The 22,813-nt window shown below is 42.9% G+C and overlaps 1 protein-coding gene across 5 annotated transcripts in view; it reads right to left on the bottom strand.

The window, feature by feature from the left end:
- col12a1b (collagen, type XII, alpha 1b) overlaps nucleotides 1-22,813 on the bottom strand; it is a 143,457-nt gene that overhangs the window by 63,746 nt on the left and 56,898 nt on the right. For 3 of the 5 annotated variants that reach the window (XM_074616517.1, XM_074616512.1, XM_074616513.1), the window contains exons 25-42: nucleotides 22,582-22,711; nucleotides 21,840-21,976; nucleotides 19,364-19,493; nucleotides 18,060-18,199; nucleotides 16,751-16,883; nucleotides 16,613-16,630; nucleotides 14,695-14,834; nucleotides 10,137-10,266; nucleotides 9,721-9,860; nucleotides 9,245-9,374; nucleotides 8,246-8,385; nucleotides 8,019-8,148; nucleotides 7,766-7,905; nucleotides 6,438-6,567; nucleotides 6,079-6,218; nucleotides 3,239-3,368; nucleotides 1,688-1,827; nucleotides 1,380-1,509 (exon numbers count right to left, since the gene is read on the bottom strand). In XM_074616517.1, the coding sequence (XP_074472618.1) occupies nucleotides 1,380-1,509; nucleotides 1,688-1,827; nucleotides 3,239-3,368; nucleotides 6,079-6,218; nucleotides 6,438-6,567; nucleotides 7,766-7,905; nucleotides 8,019-8,148; nucleotides 8,246-8,385; nucleotides 9,245-9,374; nucleotides 9,721-9,860; nucleotides 10,137-10,266; nucleotides 14,695-14,834; nucleotides 16,613-16,630; nucleotides 16,751-16,883; nucleotides 18,060-18,199; nucleotides 19,364-19,493; nucleotides 21,840-21,976; nucleotides 22,582-22,711 (2,308 nt within the window). The remainder of the gene's footprint in view (nucleotides 1-1,379; nucleotides 1,510-1,687; nucleotides 1,828-3,238; nucleotides 3,369-6,078; nucleotides 6,219-6,437; nucleotides 6,568-7,765; nucleotides 7,906-8,018; nucleotides 8,149-8,245; nucleotides 8,386-9,244; nucleotides 9,375-9,720; nucleotides 9,861-10,136; nucleotides 10,267-14,694; nucleotides 14,835-16,612; nucleotides 16,631-16,750; nucleotides 16,884-18,059; nucleotides 18,200-19,363; nucleotides 19,494-21,839; nucleotides 21,977-22,581; nucleotides 22,712-22,813) is intronic. The other 2 variants (XM_074616516.1, XM_074616518.1) reach the window with 2 other exon arrangements.

Below are 22,813 nucleotides of genomic sequence, written 5' to 3'. Positions count from 1 at the left end.
GCTGCAATAAAATCAAAACATCCAATAAACAAATAAATCATGCAAACATCAATGGCATGAGAAGAATAATGGGACTTTTATAGTTCCAATAAAACATTCGTTCTCTGGATGTCGGACAGAGATTCGCTGAACCGGTCCAAACTGTTCAGCATCTTCTGGAAGATGTTTGGCTGTTTAACGAAGGTATACACGGTTTTAAAAAACTCTTAACTACATCCACGTTTCCTCTAACTTACATCTTTCCCTTACTTCTTAGACTTTTCCATTAACGACACAACGGGAGAGATTTGCTCTCTTTCCTCTCAGGCATCGAGGAGCAGTAAGAGAATCAGCATGAACTCAGTGACCTCATCACATTAAATCCCTCCATAAAGACCATATAGATGTTTTGAACTGATGTCACCGCTCTGCTCTGCTTCACTCAGCTGACGTCCCACTGGTTTACAGTTTCACATTCCTTCCCCTACGTTGTGTTATATGCATCACATTAATGACGTAAAGATGAGATTCCATAATACGGGCTTTAATGGACCAGAACCGGTATGATCCTCTAAAGCTTTATTTTATACAATAATTGGAAATAAAAAAGGCTGCCGGTGAAGTAAGAGTTAAAAAATAACCCTTTGTGTTTGTTCAGTCCTGCAGGCTGCAGCTGATAGGTGACCTTTTGCACTTTAGTTTACATCAGATGCATCAGAATGAAGACACAGATATATTCCTGCACTGGTGGACTCGGGGTGGATCCACTGTGCCCACATGTTAGAAAGAAACGCAGCAAAAGGGCCCTCTGAGATGCCTCTATGATAGATACAAAATATGATAAAATGCCCTCTAGGGTGCCTTCCAGTGGAGAAAACATGATCAAGTGTCCTTCTAGCGGAGAAAACAAGGTAAAGTGCCCTTCTAGCGGAGAAAACAAGATGAAGTGCTCTCTAGGGTGTCCTTTTAGTGGAGAAAACAAGGTAAAGTGCCCTCTAGGGTGTCCTTCTAGCAGAGAAAACAAGATGAAGTGCCCTCTAGGGTGTCCTTCCAGTGGAGAAAACTCTCTAGGGTAGTCTTAAAATGGAGAAAACGCGATGCAGTGCCATATAGACTGCCCTACAGCTAGAGAAGCGTGTGTGTGCTGGTGGCCCACTGCATGCAGGTGGTGTCCTTTCATTTTTTTCGCCGCTGCCCCTCAGACAACCTGAGTCCTCAACTACATTCCTGTCTCGGTCCTATCTGCTGAACTCCCATCTGACACAAACAATCCAACACAAAGCATGAAGGGTATTCTCAGATTTGATTATCTGACTCCAGGAATGTGAACTCTGTCCACTGTTGCACTCATTGTGCGTCCACGTGGACGAGATTCTTGAATGTAAACGCGAGTCACTCACTTGTCTTTCCCGTCTCGGCCTGCCGTATTCCCTCCACGTCCGGGTACACGGGAACAACAGCCACTCTGTAGACGGTGTCTGATTCCAGGTTCCTCAGGATGGTGGTGGTGGTGCCTCCTGACACCTCCTCCTGTTCAGAGAAATGTTCAAACCTCCGTCAGCATGATAACAACTTAATCTGATAACGGGGAGAATGTCTGAGTCCACAGTGACGCTCACAGAGGCGGATGGAAACTTTACGAGGCCTGATATAAACTTATAAATCAGTCTCAAACTGTAGAAACATAGTTAGTAAAAACAGTTCCTACCATTCGTTCTTCTCCATCGGGTTGAGCGGCGTAGAAGACCTTGTAGTTGCGGACGTTTCCCACTGCCGGTTCCCAACGGGCCGTCAGGGTGCTGATGGTCGGGTCGATCACCTTCAGGTTCTTCACTCCACCGAAAGGATCTGAGAAAGATTCATCCATTAGTTCATTTATTAACATTTCCATGACCGTCTACTTCATTGTCACAAACTGTTTCTGGCACTCAACAGCGTGTTATCAGCTCTAAACCTCTAAAGGTCTACTGTTTCCACCCAGACAACAATACAGCTACACCAAATGTGGTTTCCTGCATTGCACGTGACGCGGAAGAGAACTGCTCGTGCCTCATCTTCCTCGGTGAGCGAGAGACGGAGAGAGAAACGGAGAGTACTGAGAGTACCGTTTCTTACGGTACGTTTCTTAAAGGAAAGGAGCACACAAGTTCACGCCAGATGGGCGAACCATTCAGTATTCTTTCCTGGGTATTAAAGATTCTAAATTCGACATTCAGTGCTTTAATATATCAGCAAACAAATTTGAAATCCTCCCAATTTTAGAGGACTCAGGATCGGTAAGTATGGTCGGGAGGAGGGTTCAGATGGTCACTGTGTCGGTCTGAACGGGGCGGTATTGGTGTCCCCATAAAGGTTTCCTGTCGAGTAAGATATAATACATGATGTTGTGCACTGATATACTGATATATTCTCTATATCAGGACACATTGCCGTGTATTATCTAGCTTACACCACAGCCATGTACCAACAGCGTGTTTGTAGTCAGTGATTGGATCACCATAGTTACTTTGGCAACATGGCAAAGGTTTCTGCCATCGCTACTTTACAGTTTAAATGTTTAAAACTATGATATGTTATGAATCCTTTTCAATGTTGGCAGCTCAGGGAATCCTCTAACCAGATGCCAGTTAACGTTGCACGTCCTGCTAATGTTTACTAACCCGACCGGTCGGTGACTTTCTGAGAACGAGAGTTAGTCAGTCGGTGTTGTTTAGGGAATGGTTTCATTTCCTCAAAGGTTTAATTGGCTCATAAAGTAAACATACCTGACATATTTCCTTTGGGAAAAGCAAACCCACAGCATCCCAACTACTGAAGACAGGACTTTTATTAAATCACTTATCTTATTACAATATGATTTGGGATGATTTGATTTGCTGTATCTTTAGGTTAAATTGCTGGTTAATGGTGCTACACGTTGGGTGCTACATCACTAACATTTGTCACATAGAAAAAATGTATTTATAGATTTATAGCTTCTGTATTTGTTTTGAAGAAGTCTTTTATTTCAAATGTGAGAAGCAGGAACGGCTCTATTTGATGCTTTAGACTTATTGTTTTACTGGTGTTTTAATAGTTGACTGTCAATCTATGAGTCACTTGTCTTTATGAGGTCATGGTGGGCTTCAGTTGTATTTGACTCGTTTCTATTCTTTAATAAAAACACATTGAGTGAAATGACTTCTGGCTAAGCGTCGTTCTTCTCTCCGGGGAAACTTCCTGCAGCTACAAATGGATCAAGAGACTCGTCTGAACTCACTCGTCTTCCCGTTAGCGGAGCGCGACTGGCCCTCCATCTCGTGGTAGATCGGCACCACGCTGACGGTGTACTCGGTGTTGGGCTCCAGCTGCTTCAGGACGGTGGTGGTGGTGGATCCAGACACCTGGTCCTGGTGGAGGACAGAAAGAAGAAACAACTTTAAACTGGGTGAACTCTAAAAGAAAAGAGACGCAGAGAGACTCTCGGTGTTTCATGTGTTGTCTTCTTGGATGCAGCTTCAGTCGGTAACAGGAAGCTCAGAGATGAAGACGGATTGAAGCAGAAAGCTTCCACTTTAGTGACCGTCCTGGGACAGTCTGGGCCTTCTCCATTTAATCTAATAGTAAGTATCTTTAATAGTAAGCTCTGAGATCTGCCAGCAAGCTGAGATAACTCCAGTTGTTTCCAAATCGAATCATTCCTTCAAACGAGTGACATAATCTTCTGGGTAATGAAACGGACCCCCTGGAGATAAAGTCACTGCTTCATAGACAACAGCTGAAGAGTTAAACCATCGCTCGCTGATGTTTTCCATTAGCTGGAAGGAAATGATTTTTAAAGACAAGAACATTCTCCAGCAGTGTTCATCTTTAGAAAACATGATGCTGCTCTTCATCCACGACAATCTGAAGAAACAGACTCGGAAACCAGTTCAATCGTCTCACAGCACTTCTCTCCTCCAGTGATGAGAGGCCAACACTGAGATTAAGATGTTTACTGACACAGAGGAGGACAAGAAGAAGAAGAATGAGGACAAGGACGAGGAGGAGGAAGACGAGGAGGAGGAGGAGGAGGAGGAGAAGAAGAAGAATGAGGACAAGGACGAGGAGGAAGAGGAGGAGGAGGAGGAGGAGGAGGAGAAGAAGAAGAATGAGGACAAGGACGAGGAGGAAGAGGAGGAGGAGGAGGAGAAGAAGAAGAAGAATGAGGACAAGGACGAGGAGGAGGAAGACGAGGAGGAGGAGGAGGAGGAGGAGGACGAGGAGGAGGAGGAGGAGGAGGACGAAGACGAGGACGAGGATGACAAGGAGGAGGAGGAGGAGGAGAAGAAGAAGAAGAATGAGGATGAGGAGGAAGAAGAAGAAGAAGGAGAAGGAGTTGGAGGTGGAGGAGGAGGAAGAAGGAGTAGAAAAAGGAGGAGGAGGAGGAGGAAGAAGAAGGAGGAGGAAGACGAGGAGGAGGAAGACGAGGAGGAGGAGGAGAAGAAGAAGAATGAGGACAAGGACGAGGAGGAGGAAGACGAGGAGGAGGAGGAGGAGGAGGAGAAGAATGAGGACAAGGACGAGGAGGAGGAAGACGAGGAGGAGGAGGAGAAGAAGAAGAATGAGGACAAGGACGAGGAGGAGGAGGAGGAGGAGGAGAAGAATGAGGACAAGGACGAGGAGGAGGAAGACGAGGAGGAGGAGGAGGAGGAGAAGAATGAGGACAAGGACGAGGAGGAGGAAGACGAAGAGGAGGAGGAGGAGGACGAAGACGAGGACGAGGATGACAAGGAGGAGGAGGAGGAGGAGAAGAAGAAGAAGAATGAGGATGAGGAGGAAGAAGAAGAAGAAGGAGAAGGAGTTGGAGGAGGAGGAAGAAGGAGTAGAAAAAGGAGGAGGAGGAGGAGGAAGAAGAAGGAGGAGGACAAGGAGGAAGAAGAAGAAGAAGGAGAAGGACGAGGAGGAAGAAGAAGAAGGAGGAGGATGAGGAGGAAGAAGAATAATGAGGATGAGGAGGAGGAGAAAAAGGAGAAGAAGGAGGAGGAGGAGGAGAAGAAGAAGAGGAAGAAGGAGTTGGAGGTGGAGGAGGAGGAAGAAGGAGTAGAAAAAGGAGGAGGAGGAGGAGGAGGAAGAAGAAGAAGAAAAAGGAGGAGGAGGAAGAGGAGGAGGAAGAAGAAGGAGGAGGACAAGGAGGAAGAAGAAGAAGAAGGAGAAGGACGAGGAGGAAGAAATAGAAGAAGGAGGAGGATGAGGAGGAAGAAGAATAATGAGGATGAGGAGGAGGAGAAAAAGGAGAAGAAGGAGGAGGAGGAGGAGGAGGAGGAGGAGAAAAAGGAGAAGAAGGAGGAGGAGGAGGAGAAGAAGAAGAAGAAGAAGAAGAAGAAGAAGAAGGAGGACGAGGAGGAGAAGGAGAAGGAGAAGGAGAAGGAGGAGGAGAAGAAGAAGAAGAAGAAGAAGAAGAAGAAGAAGAAGAAGAAGAAGAAGAAGAAGAAGAAAGAAGAAGAAGAAGAAGAAGAAGAAGAAGAACTACTATTGTATTTATCAGATATGAATGTCCCCCTCTGGCTCCATCGTTGTGTTGGACAACGTTTCTGTATCTGTTAGTGTTTTCTTGTTTTCTGTGTCGGCAGCAGGTTTATTCATTTAATCGCTGAACGTGTTTCTTAATTAGATTGTTTGATTTCTCTCAGTGTTTGTCGTGACGCTGCCGGCGTGTTGGAGTTTATACGGTGGCGCCACTGTAAAGTCACTGGTGAAGTATGCAACACAGAGGCTTCTAAAAGCAACGGACTCACGGCACACAGAAACCACAATAAAAGACAGATGCAGTTACAATAATATCAAATAAATACTGGTCAGTTTCAGACGGACAGAACCGGTTCAGCTGCCACTGAACAATCATTGTGATTTTAAGGGAGCTTAAATGTCTCAACGTGGTTTAAAACAAACAGATCTCAGTTTTCAGGCAGCCATAAAAAGCCGGATACTAATGAGGCATGGATGAAGTTCTCAGCTTCTGGGAAACATCCAACATGTGGAACTGGCAGATCCTAACAGTTATATAAAACTAGTTCTGCCCAGTATGCTGCCGTCTCTTCAGCGGTGACATCATGTTCACAGAGTCCCGACAAGTCTTACCACTTCCTGGTCTCCTCCGGCGGCGGGCACCCAGGTCACGATGTACTCGCGTACGTTTCCCTCGGCGGGCTCCCAGCGGACGTTCAGGGTGCTGGTGGTGGGATCGGTGACCTGCAGGTTCCTCGCGAAACCCAGCGGCTCTGAGCAGAGACAGGAAACAGGAAGACGGATTCAGTGTTTTGGATCGGAGCGCCACACAGCTGCGGGGGAAGTTTGTCCAGATGTTGACCCGCGAGATAACGGTCAGGTGAGACTCGGAGAGGAAATGATGTGTTTAATGAGGCTCAGGTGCTTCGTAAAGGTTCATTGAAGCACTTGAACTTATATAAAACCTTCAACAGCGCTCTGCTGATACTCACTGGTCTTCCCGTTTTCATTCAGGCTCGGTCCGTCTCCCTCGGCGTAGACGGGGACCACGGTGACGGTGTAGCGGGTGTCCGGTTGAAGCTTGTCCAGGACGGTTTTGGTGGTGCTCTCCGACACTTGCTCCTGCAAAAACACACACAGACACACGTGGTGAACTCAACGCCCCGCAGATACCTGCCCTTTAACGAGAGGTTAACTTCACACCGCAACCCAAGAGCCCTGACCTTTGACCTGCAGCAGGTGGAAAGACAAAACTGTCCCCTCGAGGATCAGCTGAGCGTCACAAACACGTCAAATCAGTTTACTCTGAAGTTGTACTGAAGTTACTGTTTAACTACCTAACCGATGTCATGATGTCAAATGTCATACAAAAATCCATCTTGTCAGGCTTCTAGTGATGCTTTTGTGTCCGGCTCGCCAGACAACGGACCAATCAGCGTCCTGTGAGGAGCTATAGATCTGTTGGTTCTAAACAACATCAGTTAGCATCAGTTCTATCACAACTACAAGTATTTCTTCATTGAACAAAGAACGACACTGAAGGCCATGTTTTTGCCCTTCAGTTAGTTAAAATAAAGCATAAAAACAAAGGTTTTCACATGTTTGATATGTTGTCAGTGTGTAACTTTATCCATTTTCTGTATAAAAACTAAACTTAAAACAGAAATATCAATTTATGTCACATTTTATCAATTAATTAATGGATACATTCATCTTTAATATCATTTTCGATGACATATTTAATGACTTTTATTTATTTATTGAGTCATGTATTGATTGTGGCAGGTTCTGTCCTCCGTACTAGACTGGGAGTAGAAGTTATGTCATCGACGGAGACAAACGGAGCATTTCTAAACAGACAAACACGAGCAGCCGGATCGTTGGTCAGCTGTTCTTTCACTTCTCTTTACAGCCTGAACGAGCGTCTGATTAACAGGATTTACACGTTCTTATTCTCTCCAGAGACATAAACCCCGACGTATCCAACATTACACGCAGCGATGACGGAGGCTCTCTTGCAAAAAGGATTTAGGCGCTGTTGTGTGGCATGATGGGATTAGCCTGTCAAAGAGCATGACATCACTTAATCCCTGCTGAGCGCTTTGATCGCTTTTCTTTCTTTTGAAGAATTCAAACAAAGTCTGACAGTTTAATTTATTAACTTCTGCTGCAAAAGTTACATTTCAAAACTGAGTACTCGTCCGTGTTTTTTATATTTTGTCTTGGCGTTGCAGATTTATGTATATATAGTATAAAGTTAACTCTGCTAAACTCAGGTAACGTTAATGTGAACTAAAGAAAGGAACAAAGAGGATCTTACTATAAGCGTAATTCCTCCATCTACAGGAACGTAGATGACTTTGTAGCCCTGAACGTTGCCGTCAGCAGGACTCCAGTTCACGGTGAGAGTGGTGATGGTCGGGTTGGTCACCGTCATGGTTCCCACGCCGCCCAAAGGCACTGGGAGCGGGAAAGTAATAGTCGTTAAATTATTGTTGTCAAACTGTCTTAAATTTGTTATAATCAAAATATATTTTACACTCAAACAGCTGATGACATGAAGAGTCACTTACGTGTCTTTCCGTTCTCTGACTGGCGTTTCCCCTCCCTGGCCGGGTAGACCGGTAACACCGACACTTTGTACGGCGTGTCGGGCAGCAAGTTCCTGAGGATGATGTTGGTGGTGCCTGTAGGAACTTGTTCCTGTTTACACAGATTAATAATATAAAGTCATTTGGATGGTTAGTTAGTCTGCCTGGTCTGGTTTTAAGTCCTCAGGGGTGTAAAGAAACAGTCTCACCATCTCCTCCGGGCCGCCAGCGGTCGGTACAAAGAAGACCTTGTAGAGGCGAACGGCTCCGTCAGCCGGGTCCCACTTCACCGCCAGAGAGGTCATGGTGGGGTCCGTCACCCGCAGGTTCTTCACTCCTCCCAGTGGCCCTAAACAAGACAACCAAGGTTAGTCCTAATTAGTCTTAATGTTTTAACATTCTTTTTCAATTTCTAAATCGATGTTTTAATGCCAGAATCGATATATTTGCTTCATCTGAGTCTATGTGGAGGTAGAAGGAAGTTACCGCTTTTATTGTTGTAGTCTGAGTAACGTGACGTTCCGTATCCATCAACCAAAACAAACCGCAGCGAGCCGAAACGAGAAAGTATAAAACGTTGGAGGGTCAGCGTGGATACGACCTGCACCCTCACATGTTACATCCAGCGTGGTAAACACTACACATCCAGTAAAGGATGGAAACACTTTGGGTTTCACACATTGACAGGAAAAGCAGAGCTAGACAGAGCAGAGCTAAAGCTGCATGCTAACTTCTAAAAAAGGGTCAAAATATGTCCGAAATATATCCAAATATGTCTGAACAAAAGATGAAAAACGTTTGGGAAAAAAGTCAGAAAACAAGCTGAAATATGTCCAAAAAAAGATATAAAAAAAGACCGGAATATGTCAGAAAAAGGCAGAAAAAATGCCAGAGTATGTCCGAAATATGGCCCAAAAAATTTCCAAAAAAAGGCCGATATATGTCTGAAAAATGCCTGAAAAATTTCCGAAAATGGCAGAAAAATGTCTGCAAAATATCTGAAAAAAATTTAAGTTACTCACTACTTGAGTAGTTTTTTACGAAATACTAAGATACTTAAACTAAATTTCCGTACGTCACAGTAAATGTACTATTTTGTGTTTATTTGTATGGACAACCCCATCATTTGTTGTCAGGTTGTGAAGGGATTTATCCTGTAAAAATGAAACTGGTTCACAACTTTAGTGCAGGTGAGTGTTGAGTCTTACTCGTCTTTCCGTTCTCAGACATCATCTTTCCCTCTCCGCTGGCGTAAACCGGCACCAGAGAGACGGTGTAGAGGGTGTCGGGCTGCAGGCTTCTCAGGAGGGTGTTGGTCGTTCCTGCAGACACGGTTTCCTGAGATCAACAACACATGACACAGATTAGCTGCTGACAGAAGACAGAGAAACAAGCATGCAACTAGAAACAACTACTGAGAGTTAGTGGTCACAATCAGCAGCGTTCAGTATGCCTTAGAGCAGTGCAGTTAAACTCTCCAGTCTAATTATGCTCCAACAGAAACAGACTGGTTGTACTGGGCAGGATGAGCACATTAAATCAGCTGCTATCAACATGCACACAACATTTATGGTCAAGCACATTTATGAGTCGACTTTAAAGGTTTAAAAGCTCCGGACGTGTTCAGACACAAACAGGTGAATAGTTTGTGCCAGCCGACAGGATGTAGTCCTACCAGTCCTACCATGCTCTCTGCTCCTCCGGCGGCGGGAACGTAGATGACTTTGTACTCCTTCACTCGGCCGTCGGCGGGCTCCCAGCGTACGTTCAGGGTGGTCATGGTGGGGTTCAACACCTGCAGGTTCCTCACTCCACCCAGAGGCTCTGAGGCAGCACAGACAGACACAGGTGTTTCATCAGCAGAGAGTCACTTTATTTACTACACTTAAGATTTCTTTAGTTGATTAGTCGACTAAGATTTCTTTAGTCGATTAGTCGACTAGTCGGTCGTTTTGGTTTTAGTCGACAAAGTACTTGTACTATGGAGACATGAGTACACCTAATGTTGATACTGTTTTACTTGCAGTGAAGTACTGGTGTTACTACTAGCAGCACAGTGGGATCTAGTATATTGTATTCTTTGTGATGTCCGACTCTTACTGGTTTGTCCTTCGCCACTGATGTCTCTGCTGACGCCGTTGGGGTAGACGGCGGCCACGGTGACGGAGTACTGGGTGTCGGGCTCCAGCTTCTGCAGGACAACGCTGGTCTTCTTGCCTCCAACCTGCGTCTGTTCACAGTAAACATGTCAGCGGTGAGATTCACTGGATGAGACAGAAACCTTTTCTCTCTTCAGAGCGACGCGGTCGTTTATCAGCGCTGATCGACGAGCCGCTGACAAGTGAACAAGACCGTCACAGCCAATAGACAGAGTGATGTCACAGCACTCACACATGGTACTGATAGTCTGTGTCCTCAGATGAGAGGTTACTCAGTTTGAATAGAAAACATTAGATGAAGAATAAAGAAGAATAGAAATATATGAATTCTCCAAATCTGTAATCACTTATCTCCGCTGTCATCGCTCAGTCTCCCCAAAACTAAACTGAACCTTGAACATGCAGAATAACTCGCAGCGTGTCATGTTCTGGAGACTGATGTGCAAACTATTTATATTATTTATAAATGAGTAAGTAAAGTATTTTTCTGGAAGGGAACCCAAGAAGTAGGCCAACAAGCGTTCAGTATATCATGAACTGGATACGACTCCGTAAACACGTTCACGGAGGGAGTAAACAGTTTGTCTGGTAGCTTACAGATAAATGACGTCACTTTGACATCAGTATTTCAGGACTTTTAATTTCCTTAAACATGTGACATTTTGTTTACGGGATGATCTTTTAATCATGAGGTAACTGAGCTGCTCATTTCACAACACTATATTCATCACAGAATGCCTCGTCATTATATACGTATTATTATTTTTTAACAACAAATCAAAGAATTTATACATCATTTATTCTATTTATGTTAAAACTAGTGGCAGCAGGACGGTGTTTATGGGATTGAGTCAGAATAAACTACAGTGTGTGTCACAGTGAGGCTCATTGATGTGTTCTGATGGAGCTCTATGGCTCAGAGGAATAATTAAATTTGTGTGATTGTCAGAAACATTACAGAAGAACTACCAGCCTGATGTTCATTAAGCTTGGAGGAAGGGTGTAACGTGGGTCAAGGATGAAACCATTAAATGTTGGAGCGGATCCAAATCACAGGGCGGATGCACACATTGTTTTCCACTTGGCGGAGGTCTGCGGTCTCCGAGTGTCCTTCTAGTTCTTCATATTTTCATCTCAGTGGGTGTCCGGTGTGATTTATTTATTATCATGTGAGTTACAGGAAGACCACCTCCGTCTACAGCAGGCTTAAAAGAAACCGTAGTTTTCCATATAATTTGTTCACAGAGTGGACATTCAGTATTTTTCCCTGAGACCCTGAACTCATCCTGCACAAACAAACATCTCGTCTGGTTTGACTGATGTCGAAAACAACGAGGCTGCAGACGACAATACGCCACCAGATGCTCTCCGTCTACACGTGTGACGTGGCGAGGGGGGATCAGAGATCCATTAGACATGACATCATGATTCCAGCCTGTCACTTTTGTTTGGGCGAGCGCTGTCATAACATCTCAACAGACACAATAAAAATGTGTAACTCGCTAAAATTCTTTTCATACGACCCTGCACTTTCCTTTCAAGTCATGTCCAACGCTAATCACGGTCGAGTCACCGCGCAGGAATGCGAGCTTGGCGGCGAGAGTCCTCTAACTGTCCACAAACGCTGTCATAAACCAAACGTCAAAATGTGACGAAGGAGCTCAGAACGGCGAGAAATTTCTCCCGCAGAGCGCTGCAGGAGTTCTGCTGAGGAGGCGAATGGCCAGATTTTGAATCCAACTCGTACTGTAAATACAATGTGTTTTGGCGATTTCAGCTCCCTGATTTATTGAATGTTTTGTTGTCAAACATCTCCGCTGTGACTTGATGATAATGATCATCATCGTGAGTCACAGCGGAGATGTTTGAGGAGGATTTCTAATCGCAGTCCATCAATCCAGGGATTTATTTTTTTAAGGAAAAATGTGTTTTGCGAACACGTTCTTACTCCCAACTCATCAGATACCGCCGTTTGGTCAGTAACCCTCGTCATCGGAGACCGACGCACGGAGGCGCCCTTTATCGACAGTATGTGACGAACCGGGCTTTCAACTAACTCCGATGTAAACCCAACCGCGGCGTTATTCACATGCAGTTTGGGTCAAGTCATAGTCAAGTCAGCACACTGACACACTGACAGCTGTTGTTGCCTGTTGGGCTGCAGCTTGCCATGTTATGATGTGAGCATATTGTTTTATGCTAAATGCAGTACCTGTGAGGGTTTCTGGATCAATATCTGTCATTGATTTGTGTTGTTAATTGATTTACAATAATAAATATATACATACATTTGACTAAAAGCAGCATATTTGTCCACTCCCATGTTGTTAAGAGTATTAAATACTTGATAAATCTCCCTTTAAGGTACATTTTGAACAGATTAAAAATGTGTGATTAACTATGGACAATCATGCGATTAATCGCGATTAAATATTTTAATCAATTGACAGCCCTAGTTTTAATGTGTTATGTATCTGTATATACATGTGTAAAGGCCTTTACGGGGGCGTGACGAATAAACAACACGAAAATGCGAAATATTCACCTGCAAATATTATCAGTCTAGGGCTTTTATTGTGAAAGGTAAGAACAGAAGCAGTGGATCTGGTCTGCGCCGCCTTTGTCGAGGTTTAAAGGAGTAATAAAGTTTGCCGTCTTGGTTCAGACTCCATGTTGTCGTTTCATAAATATAGACGCAACTCAACTCGTTCAGCACAACGTGATCGACTTCGTTCCAAACAATATTATGTTGCTTTTTCGCCACAAAATATTCACGTTCTGTGTAAAAGTACTCGTGACAAAAACAATGATTTAAAAAAAAATATATATTGACGAATGAATTACTTTTATGAAATAAATGCCGCCGGTGCGTAAAGGCCTTTAGCTGATTCATTGTTTTTCAAATAGACTAGTTGTCCTCTTCCTTAAAAACACAAATACAGCTGTGACTTGAAGAAGTACTGATTGTGAGGAACAAAACATTTACTGGGAACAAGTTTAAAAACACCACACAGACGCCTCCCAAAAACATTTGTGTGCTTAGGCGGTCTCTCCAGATAATATTTCTTTAAAGGTGTCAGCCATGTTGTGGCCTTTAACTCCAAAGAGCATCCGTGTTTTCTTAGTCTGACTGTTTTTAAAACAATATTTTACCTACAAAGCAAACACACGCTCCACTTTCTTTCACTTTTAAACATTATCTAGAGAATATTCAGCCAACATCTGATGTAGAAGTGAAATATTGTGAGTTTTGGCAGGAAAAAAAGGTTAATTTGTCCAAGAAGATCCCGGAGACACGAGAGCGGAGACACAAGAGAACGTAAAAACTACTCTCATTATCTTAACAATAAGTGCTTTAAGTGTACTTTAAGATTACTGCCGATACTTGTGTACTTTTACATGAACACAAGTTAAATTGTAGGACTTTTAGGTGTAATGGAGTGCTTCTTCCACCACTGGTACCCTGTGTTATAAATCCATAAAAGAGACATCAACATCCATCTTTTGACAGTGTTCGGTCCTGATTTATTCAACTGTTTTTTTTGCATTCATCTTTAAATCATAACTCCAACATTCCTTACTTCAATTCATCTATTCTATAAAAATGCAAATAATACTTTAAGCTTCTTTCCCTGCAGAGTTTTAAGTATTTTTTTCTATTTTGGACATCTTGAAAGTGTATCGTGAGGGAGAGAAGACTTCAAACAGTTCATAATTGATTTGTTTCTATAATATGTGCGCTGGGACTCGTATTGCAGACAGATTCTGACAGATTTAAAGCTTCCCATCACGTTGAGATATCCACCGGTTTGTCTCTAAAGCATGTTGGAGACGTTCCCGCCGGTCAAAGAGCAGCTACACCCCAAAAAAAGTCCAACAAAACATCAGTTTGTCGGACCCATTCAGGGAATTCAGTCGTATTGTTCCTCTAATCCTGCACAAACAGACGATGCGTTCACAGCTGCGTGGTGACGGGAGAGAGGGATTTGTTTTCTGGTAAACCTCAAATTTGACTTTGGAGCTAAAGGTTGTAAAAACTTAGATAAACATATTAGAAATCTCTGCAGTGACTCTATTGTTCAACATCAGTGGCGCAGCTCCAGCTTTCCTCTCTGGATGATATGAACAGCCAAGTGGTTATGTGTGTTTTTAGGAAGTTTGAGGTGTTAGGGCAGTCTAAGAACATTGATTTCTACATTTATCTTCTTAAACTTCGCCTGTTTCTTGTGGTCTTTTAATATTATTTTAAATGCATATATATTCCTCTGCAAAGCATTTTTAACTGCCTTTGCGTTTGAAAGGTGCATTATGAATACTTGGTGCAGATAAAAAAAAACAAATAATTACATCCAGTGTTGTTTTTTCTCTTCCTGTTTTTCTCTAATTTGTTTACATGGGACAAATCTATGGTGTTATCGTATGCCGATGACAGCACTGTATTTTTATCCAAAAATTTAACATGTTGTTTTAAATACTGAAAAAAAGAGCAGTGAACTTACTGAGAGAGGCTCGCCTCCAGTGGCGGGTTTATAAGTGATCTTGTAATTCTGGACGGCGCCGGGGGCGGCGTCCCACTTCACCGCCAGCGAGGAGGTGGTGGCGTTGAAAACCCTCAAGTTTCGAGGAGGCTGAGCGGGCACTGGAAGCACACAGAGATAAATCCAGTTAGATAAACAGAAACATTAGTGTAGTTCTGTGTTGGATTAGCGATGGTGATGATGATGGTGAGGGTGATGATGATGGTGAGGGTGATGATGATGATGATGATGATGATGATGATGATGATGATGATGATGATGGTGATCTCGCAGGTAACAAAAGCTGCAAGGGTGAATTTTTAGGATGGAAGCAGCTAAACAGGAGCAGCAGTTTGTAGCTGGAGGTCAGTAAATTCTCATTCAGTGTCGTTTATCTCAACAGTTCAACAACTATTGAACTGTTTGTGCCGGCAAATTCCAAAATGTCCCCTCAGCATTTGGGATATATAGTAACAAATAACCAGTGTTGGAATGTAACTAAGTGCACTTACTCAAGTACTGCACTTAAGTACAATTTTGAGGTACTTGTATTTTATTTTAGTATTTCCATTTATTATAAAAACAGAAAAATATACTATTCTTTATCACTTTAAAAATACATTTGAGGAGACACTTTAACAAATGTTAGTATTGTACCTTTGGATAGGCTCAACAAATAAATAACAATTAAAAAGTTACAAGTTACTAAAATCTGGTTGATTAAGATGAATTAAAAGTTCACTGAGCCTCAATCACACAGCAGAAACATTGTACAATAACGCAACAACATGCAACAACATGGACGTCATGATGCTGATGAAGGATGACGTGATGATGTTACAATGTGGGATGAAAACAAAAATGTTACGATGACAAAACGGTGAAGGATGGAGAACAAAAACAAAGTGATGATGGTGGAATTAAAACAATCATTCACGAGGAAGGCGGTCTGTGGAGGACGACACGTTACAGGTCGACTTTCACACACTTTTTGCATTTAAAGCTCTGAGTCTATGTTCACACCACAATCTACTGCAATGTCTACTGAGAAGCAAAGCTGGGAGGAAAAAAATCCGCAAACATTCTTGTAAAACGATACTGATTCATAAATATTTTTGTATAAATAAATTGATAAATAAATACATAGTTTTAGATAGATATTAAATATTGAGAACAGAACCCACTAAAATAAAAAATAAATAAATAAATTAATGACTCAATAAATAAATAAATGTGTCATAACATGCAGCAAAAATAATATTCAAAATAAATGTAGCCATTAATTAATTGATCAAATGTGACATAAATTGATATATCTGTTTTAATTTGCTTCTTTATTTGTATTAATTCCCTTATTTATTTTCTCTTCTGTCTGTTTAATTATCCCTTTAATTTATTCATGTGATTATTTTTATTATTTTTTAAATTATATTATATTTTTTTTCTTCTTTGTTATATGTATGAACATACAATCAAATTTTCCATTAAAGAAAAGTTACAAAAATGTTTGTGCATGCCGTATCAATTATAAATTAGACTTCTAAAAAATTCAGAATCGGCCAAGAAAATTGCAATCGGTGCATCTCTAGTTTTAACCAACAGATAGAAGTGTTTTCTGTCTTCGTGGTCAGGTATTATTTTACTTCTCTGAAGAAACATAACGATGAAAAGATAAAAAGCGAGCCTTGGCCAACGTTTCTTTGGTTGCAGAATATCAACAAACATCCAACGACTGAGTTGCTTGTGGTGTGAACGTACAAATGAAATGCACATTCATGCAGCTAAGAGAGAAAAAGTGTGCTTCCGTCAACACTGTCCGTTATCGTCCACATTACCATTCAACACTAAACAATGAACATTACAATGAAAAGGAACCTGTCCTTCTCAGGTGACAACATACCAGGTGGAGCCGTTAACACTAGAAAGAGACGTCGAGAAAACAACATCGTTATTATTATTATTATTATTATTATTATTATTAAGTCAGATGCATCTGTGAATGTAACATGTGATGGTTGGGGTTATTTTGGGTGCTTACATGTGCGCTCTTTTCCCATCAGGTCCTCGCTCTCCGACTCGTCGGGGTAGATGGCCGTGACGGTGACGGAGTACTCCGTGTCGGGGTCCAAGTCCGGCAGGACGTGGGAGGTCTCGAAGCTATTCAGGATGGCCTGGTGACGGAGACAGGACGAGGAGGAGAAGAAGAAGAAGAAGAAGAAGAAGATGATGCAAGACAAAGAAGAAGAAGAAGAAGAAGAAGAAGAAGAAGAAGAAGAAGAAGAAAAAAGATGAAGAAGAAAAAGACGACAAAGAAAAAGACGAAGAAGAAAGACGAAGAGGAAGACGAAGAGGAAGACGAAGAAGAAGAAGAAGAAAATGAAGAAGAAGGAGAAAGACGACAAAGAAAAAGAAGAAGAAGAAGAAGAAGAATGTTAACAGTCTGTTCTTTTACAGTAATAGCAATATAAATGTGGAGCCACCAGTAATCCAGGTAGTAATATATGATAAACTATATTTTAATTGTGTAGTTCAGGACCACAGAACCATCTGAGAACCATCTGAGAACCATCTGAGAACCATCTGAGAAGCAGAGACTGTATAAGAGGAGTGGACGTCGTCACTGTGACGTCACCGGCCGGTTGGTGGACTGTTGTTTTATCTGAGTCGAGAAGCATTAAGCAGCGTTTTCATCAGCCCATAAACAAAGTGGAATAATTATAAATTCCTTGCTGAACTCAGACGGTAATAAATAAACCTGGTATGGATTTCATTCACACATGTTTGTGCTGAAGAAGTATTCGCTGGGTGGGGGAGCAAAACGTGGGCCCAAAAACTAACTTAGAGAGCCAAACTATAACAAGAAGGAAACAAAGAGAGCATTATTGTTGCTGCAGAAGTCTTGGCGAACGCAGTAACGGAGTTTTGTGAGGCATGTCAGTTTCAGGGATCTGTGAAACCACAACGGATCATTGTTGTGATCGTCGTCTTTACTACAGTTAATAAGACAAAATCTTAAATGACAGCTCCCCAGTTTCATGTAAACTAAACCATACACAGTTTCATAATCCTGACTTCATGTTAGAGAGGCTGGACTGTTGGACGGGTTAAACCTGGACTAGTGTGGAGTTGTACCTGCAGCAGAGAAAACCCTGCTCAGAGGTGGAGGTAACTCAAACCAGATGTTGAGTGTCGCTGCAGGCAGACGGTGCTGTCCAACCACAGCTCATTTACATATTTAAAGAAGAAGAACTTTACCAGAGTGTTTATCCAGCTGCTGAAGATGCTTTTACGATAACAAAGAGAAAAACAAATCCAGATTCAAGTCCCGTCCTGGCTGAGTAACTTACAGACTTGGGGTCCTGCTCCCCCTTCTTAGTCCAGCCGATGCGGTAGAGGGCCACGTCGGGGGCCCCGTGCTCCCAGGTGGTTCTGAACGAGGTCTGGGTCACTTCAGAGAACTGCAGGTTTTTGGGGGCGGGAACAACATCTGTTCACACAGACAGAAACAGAGATGGTGATTACCAGCAGGGCTGACAGATGAGGCAGCATCATGTGTGTAGCTGACTGCACACTGTAGGACAATCAGATGTGTTTGGATTGGTGTTTGTTTGCATGTGAGAGCGTATGTGTGGTCTTAGCCCAGAGTGAATTAATAACTGATTACAGCTCTATTTATAAATGTTTTTTCTAAGTAAAAAGTTCAATGGCATATTTAGCAGTTTTTAACTATTTTGTTAAAAGACGTGTAAACCGCTATGCATGCACTCTATACTGCATGTTACACCATACTTACCAACATTGAGACCTCAAAAAGAGAAAACCACAGTGAAGGTCTGTCAGAGACTTTGTTAATAAGTGCACTACAACAGTATTTATGTTAAATAGGACTACTTTTAATTTGACTTTTAATTCTCAGTAAAGAAAACTGAATAATTCTCCCTCTGGTGTGAACTTTGCCCCCTGCTTCAGTATTTATTTCTCTTAGTTCTCTCCATTTCTCTCTCCGTCTCTCACTGAAGGTCCTTTCAGACACAACGTGACGATGCCACCGCTGACCTCTGAATCCCGTTATTTCTCATGGCAAGCGCTACGCCATGACAGCTTTTCACTGCATCGAGCAAAGTCCAACTTTGGGCGCTGCGTCGCGAGCATTTCTTCCACCGGGAAACAACACTTGGTGTGGCTGTATTGTCGTCCGGATGGAAACAGTAAGGTTTATACTGGCTGTGCAGCGCCAGAAACCGGTTGAGATAACGAAAATGAAAAAAAAAGTTGTTTGGAGAATTGTGACCCCGGGAGGAAGCCGGGAGAGGACGATGAAAAACGGGAGTCTTCCGGGAAAATCGGGAGGGTTGGCAAGTATGTGTTAAACAGTTAGCATGCTGTCAATGTTAGCTAAATATGCCGTCCTTGTCACCTAGAAAAGAGAGCACTACAGTGACATTATACAGATTTACGTACATAAAACTAAAGTGTATGCACACGAGGCGTAAGGCCGGTGAGGTGATAGACTTGCTTTTTAACCACGCATAAGTGTTGCGTTGCTACTGGGGGCCCTGAACGCCCAGTGGAGCTGCCCGGTGTAGACTGTGTTCCCACTGAGCAACTCTGAGGTGTGAATGTGTCAGAGGAACAAAAAGCAGATTCAGACCTGTGATGGCAGATTGGAGCATCGGGGATCCGGGTCCCTCGTCGTAGAACGGGGTGACGGCCACGTCGTACTCAGTCTGGGAGAGGAGGCCGGGCAGGTCCAGCGTGGTGATGTCACCGTTGACTTCGTCCTGCCGGTGAAAGATGGAATATTTTGATCTAAGGCTGCACAATCCTCCAATTTTGTTTTTCTAGTCAGAGAAAATGTTCTTATCTGCATCAGAAACACACCGTGGCAGACCGCTGTAATGCATCATGTTTCCATAGCGCCACATATCAGTTCACATATCAGGGAAATGCCATCAGATGTCGTTCAAATGTGCATGTTTTCGTCTACATTTTGTCGCAGTTGCACCAATGTGTTAGGAATTTATGACAGTTTCAGGTCAAACTTACAAGAGTTTGGCAGAGCTTTAAGATTTTAAAACTCCCAGCCTTCTGAGACGTACTCCTTCCTGGAAGAGACGCCAGCTGAGGTGATGTGATCAAAAGCTCCAGAAGAGCCATTAAATGGACCTTGAGGTGAAGTCGTTTTCGCCAAGAATGAATGTTGCACTGCTTCCTTGTTAGCTAGATTTTTCTTGGCAAAGCAAGTGGTAGGAATTCTGAGATACAGACGCTGTAATTCATGGTAAGAAAAAGACCAGTTGGCCGTGGTATATGCAGGATATTAACACGTTTTTATTTGTTATAAATCAGCAGCTCTACTGAAGTTATTGTATGATTCAGAGGGTTTTTTGAAAGACTATTTTTATGTATAATATATTGACTAAGATGAGCAGCCAGAGATAAATAAAACTGTGTATTTGGAAGGTCAGAGAATATCAGGGCAAAGCTTTGGAGTATAAAACGCTGAGTCATGCCTCCTCAGTGGAGTTTTCCATTTCAGGGGAGAGCTCAGTAAAGTAAGCAGCAGCAGCAGAGGAAAAAAACCTCAGCAGGCACGAATCCAACGTGTGGACTTCTTCTACAGAGACTTCAGCAGTAATCCTTAAGAGGAGCTGAGCTGCTGCGTGTCATCCATCACAGCTTTCTGGAAAACCAGGTGTCCACCAATGGCACCTCTGGCTGCCGATTCATCCCGGACTGTTTGTCCTCCGCTGACATCCGAAGTGAGAAATTATGAGGCCGGAGCGGTGCTGGGATGATCCGAGGCCCGAGCCAGCGCCGCTCTGCCAGCAGACGGCTTCTCTCATAAAAGATCAGCCAACAGAGAACGAGCTGCTGGAAGTCCGGACTCGGTCACCACTTGGAAGATATCACCGCCGACTAAAGCTGACGAAGCTCTCGGAGAGTTTTACTGTCTGAAGCCTGAACTTAACAAACAATACGAACATTTTCAAACAAATCCAGTAGCAACTGATAGCTGCCAATAGAAAAGGTCACAGCTCTTCATCCCCGCTGATATCAACTGATGCTGCTCAGGATTCACAGATTCCAAACAAACAAACCTACACAATCTAAAGATTTACCTGCAAGCAGGGTTTGAAATTAAACCTTTTTCACTTCCTGACACTGTGGCAGGTGAGTATTTTATCTGCCACTTTTGAAATCTCTGCGCTAAATGAAGGAATAACATTTTAGATCTGATGTCATTCAATGTTCAATATATTTTACATGAAAAAACATTATATACATGGTAAATTACAGTGTTCCAATTACACCGTAGCTTCCGAGAGAAACCTTTTTTGTGGGGAGGGAGGGTAGTGTACTTAGTACTGTACTGCTGATTTAAACACAGATTTGTTGTTCACAGTGTCGCATTATCAGGGAAAAATAGGGTGCGTCCCTTCAGGTTTAGTAGCAGTAGCGCCATGCTTTTGAGCGCTTTTTTCTCTCCGCCGTGTCTCCGGTCCCAAACAAACTGAAACATGATACAGCGTGCGTTTCCCGTTGCGTCATTGTGCATGCGTAACTGTCGGAAAGCATCAATAAAGAGGAATCGATAGTCACGGAGGCATGAGATGCCAAGGTGTTACAGCCGCCGGCTGTATTTATGTGTATTTATGTTGTTAGTAAACTGTGTACAGGTAATATGGTGTGGCTAAAGTAATGGAGAGTGAGAGCTCTTGCTTTTCTGAGGATCTATGTTGATAGGTGCTGTTTCCGTTGGCTGGCTTTCGATGACGGCACCGCTGCGGATTGGCTGAGGACGGCGAGTTGGGCTATTTAGCTTCCGGGATAACACAGCTCATATGGGGTTGATGGCTGTCGGGTGTTTGCTTCGATCCTTCTCGCCAAACCAACCCTTTCATCAGCGTTTGTAGCGTGTACTTGTAAACTGTGTGTGTGCAGCAATAAATATTAATTGTTGCATTTCATTCACCGTTTCTCCTTGTCTTTATGTTGCGTTTCCACATCCCTAGACTGGGGCGCAACATAAATTGGGGGCTCGTCCGGGATCTGAACCCGGGACCTCTCGCAATTAGACAGCTAGGAACCAATTCTCAACAGAAAGGGAGGGAGTTCAGTTTTACCTCCTTCAGGTCTCCCTCCTCTGGCTTGTAGGTGATCATGTACTTGATGACGGATCCAGGAGCAGCGTCCCAGGTGAGCTTCATGAAGCTGTGAGTGACATCAGTGATAGTCAGGGCGCCGGCACTAGGTACAGGCACTGAGGAAGGACAGGGAATAGACATTTAAAAAAACATAGTTACTGAAGAATAAAGTTACCATCCCAACACCACAGCCAGTATGTTAGTGAAGACATTAAAAGATGCTGACTGAAGAGCTGAAAAACAGACAGCAGCTCGGTTTTAAGTGCATCTGTTTTCTATCTAGAATATAAACTCTGCAGGATGAGGGAGATGTGATCCAGCTCTTATAAAATAACTGCAGGATGTAAACATAATGCAGTGAACAAAACATGACAATTATTGCTCCAAAACATTCCACTAATTGTGTTGTAACTAGACAAACAATTTCCTGAATTAGAGATGGGAATTAATACGATTTTATCAATACGATTCCATTATTGATTCCTGATATTGATAATAAATCTGGGCATTAGTAGTTGTAATTATATATTATCAGCTGCTTAGAGCTAGTGTTAAGAAGTTATTCAGGTCATAATTCCCTCTCTATTATTTATTATTATGAAAACATTTCCTTCAAACAACTGGATTTATTCAAGTTTCTCACCAAAAACTACATTTTACGTTATAAAATGTACCTTTGCTCATGTGAAGTACAGGATAGAATGAGTTAAGCGTCACTTACAGGTGACTCCTGTCCCCTCCAGAGGGTCGCTGGCAGCCTCTCCATGCAGAGCATAAAGTGAGATGGAGTACGCTGTGTTGGGGATCAGCTTCTCCAGCTGGATGGCAGTTACATCCCCTCCAACACGAACCTACAGAGGGATAGAACAGGACTGGTAAGAAAGAGTTTATGTTTTCTTCTTTTTACTCAACGCTAAAGAGACCTAGCAGTAAGCAGAGCTCCCAGCTCCTCT

Source organism: Sebastes fasciatus, chromosome 18, assembly GCF_043250625.1.
Source record: "Sebastes fasciatus isolate fSebFas1 chromosome 18, fSebFas1.pri, whole genome shotgun sequence".
NCBI lineage: Eukaryota > Metazoa > Chordata > Actinopteri > Perciformes > Sebastidae > Sebastes > Sebastes fasciatus.
The sequence above is the reverse complement of the archived record's forward strand: the minus strand, read 5'-3'. Positions and strand labels throughout refer to the sequence as shown.